This window comes from Diospyros lotus, chromosome 3 (genome assembly GCF_014633365.1).
Source record: "Diospyros lotus cultivar Yz01 chromosome 3, ASM1463336v1, whole genome shotgun sequence".
NCBI lineage: Eukaryota > Viridiplantae > Streptophyta > Magnoliopsida > Ericales > Ebenaceae > Diospyros > Diospyros lotus.
The window spans coordinates 35,055,965-35,058,664 of NC_068340.1; the positions used below are offsets into that span (position 1 = coordinate 35,055,965).

At 41.9% G+C, this 2,700-nt stretch overlaps 1 protein-coding gene across 1 annotated transcript; it reads left to right on the plus strand.

The window, feature by feature from the left end:
• Nucleotides 1-289: 289 nt before the first annotated feature.
• Nucleotides 290-802, plus strand: LOC127796961 (LOB domain-containing protein 18-like). Its single transcript, XM_052329360.1, has one exon. It carries the CDS (start codon nucleotides 290-292, stop codon nucleotides 800-802), a length of 513 nt encoding a protein of 170 aa, XP_052185320.1.
• Nucleotides 803-2,700: the final 1,898 nt, after the last annotated feature.

The window sequence follows — 2,700 nt, forward strand, 5'->3', positions numbered from 1 at the left end:
CAACTCGGCACGACCCGACCCGATCTAACTCGGCCCGACCCGACCAAATCCGACTCAGCCTGACCCGACCCGATCCAACTCGGCCTGACCCGACCCGATCCAACTCGGCCCGACCCGACCGTACTTGATCCGCTTCAGGTTTGACCCACTAGATCTGACCCCTATCTAATTTGACTTATCAGATTAGATCTAACCCATATCTGATTTGATCCATTCAATTAGATCTAACACATATCTGATTTGTTTAGATCTAACCAAATCCATATCTATCATGCCAAGGCACAACACAATGAACCCCCGGTCTCGATGTGGTGCCTGTGTAGTCTTAAATAGAGGATGTCATCCACAGTGCATTTTTGCTCCTTATTTTCGTTGTGAGAGTGGTACTGCTCATTTTGCTACCGTTCGTGAAGTTTATACTATCAGAAATGTCGTCAACCTCTTGACTCCGCTTTCGGTAAATGACCGATTTTGGGCTTCCGATACACTTCTCTTTGAAGCTCAAGCCCGGCTTCAGGATCCTGTTTATGGGTGTGTATCTCACATTCTTGCTCTTCAGCAACAGGTTAGTGAGCTGCAAGCCTATCGAGCTTATTTGCAAGATTCACTATTCGCATATTATTCTTCGCATCCCCAACTTGTTCCTCCATTTGATCCAAATTTCAACTGGAGCTCTAGTCTTCCCACCATCCCAGAGGCTACTCTACCTCACCCTAGCGAAACGAGCAGCAGCCAGATGCCGCTCTTGGATGACCTTGATGAGCTAGGTCCAGTCATCTTTGGCCACCGCCGACGTCCTTGAGCATTGGCACATTATCAGTTTTTATGGTTTGCCCCCCTCTTTTTTTTTTTTTTTGACTGTACGGCTTGATCTCTTGTATTATATTTGAACATATGGAATGAATGTTATGTTTTGAGTACTTTCACATTTCATTCCCTTGTCCTTCCCTCGATAGCATATCAATTACAAACAAATTATATCAACCTCTTTCAATTTTTAATAATTAATCACATCGAGGTAAATGATATTGAATCTTAATTGTCATCTCATTCGAAGATTGAAAATTTACATCCTAAGTCAGGCTACACAAACTTCTGAACCGCCGCGCCATGCTAGTGGCACTACCATGACACTACAATCCCCACGAAAATTAGGCTTAGTCCAGACATAACCTATAGTTCACTCTAGGTCTTCGGCGTTTAATCGTCTCTACAACAGACTGGTTATTCCATATAGAGGGTCACGGTCCCTCAACATGAGCTAACCTAGTGGCCACCTCCCACCTGCATTCAGTGGTCCCTAGCATTAAACCCGTCACTGATAGGCATCACCTGTAGTATTATTCCATGCTAGAGCCATTCCTCATTCCGTGGGTTTCACTCTCTATGGACATCTTGAGACAATACATGGTCTCAATATTCGGCGAACCACTTCATCACCTCTTCACTCCTATAAAGGACTTAACCCCTCATTTTCAAACACAATCAAATTATCTTTTGAACGTTATCTTAGCTTAACTTCATTCAAACCACTAAACACACCCTTAACTCTACTTGTCATTCCTATGTGTACAAAGACTCCTCTCATCCCAACTTTTGCTCTTATAACCTACCAATAATCCCCCGTCCAGTGTCCCCGGTCCAGTACCCCCAGCCTGTGGCTAGTACACGGTCCCAACACACGGCCCGAGTTTCTTTGATACCAAAACTATAGTGGCCCACTACCGGATAGTCCCGCTAGCATAGGATATCTGAAAGGAGGTCATCACAAGTGTGATATAGAACAATAACATACAACACCATAATACTATCCTTAGATAAACTCAGCGGAAGCTAACATAAAGGTTTACAACATCTTAGACCATAGTCTAAACAAAATGAGATACAAGGGCACTAACAAATTTTACAACATAAAATTTCCTCACACTTGCCCTCATCACAAATGCTAACATAGACCATCTAATTTGGAAGGTCTCTGTACACTTCTAACCCTGGGCTTTAGCCCCACTGGGCTCGCCCTCAACCACTGCTCTACTTGTACCTGGAATGACATGAGAGTAAACAAGGTGAGCCACAAGGCTCAGCAAGTGTATTTATAAAGCATGGAGATATAGAATCAAAGGCAGGGATAATCAAGATAGAATAAACAATTCTATGATGAGATATTAGTATAACGCGACTCATAAGTTCTCGGTTTACATTAATTTCCCATGCCGTGATTATTACATATATTATGCACTCGTTCCCATGCTCATGCATATGCACCAATAGTAGGAAATTTTTCTGCATAATTCTCAAGGCTCTCACGGCCTACATATATATATATATATATCCATTCATGAATATATATGCATCATGAAAATACATCAACAAATGATAACAATTTGAGCCACGCCTTCTGGGTTGATGGCCACCTCACCCGCGTCAAGCGCTCATAGGATATCCTTTCTCATCCACGGACTTAGCCGTCGCGCAAAATAATAGGTGCGCAAATCGGTATAATCATGCATCACATATGCATATCCCTATTTCATGTCAATCCTCAATGATTAAGAAAAATCTCAAATCATGCTTAACATGCACAATTACATAAATTAAAGTGTGCACTATCTTATGATCACAGGGTAAATTTTAATACATTTATTGACTCATACTTATAGAAATGCCCAAACCAATATTTACGGTATATTTTTACCCCAA

Coding starts and splice junctions, on each gene's coding strand:
- LOC127796961 (XM_052329360.1), top strand. CDS start 290: ATGAACCCCCGGTCTCGATGTGGTGCCTGTGTAGTCTTAAATAGAGGA.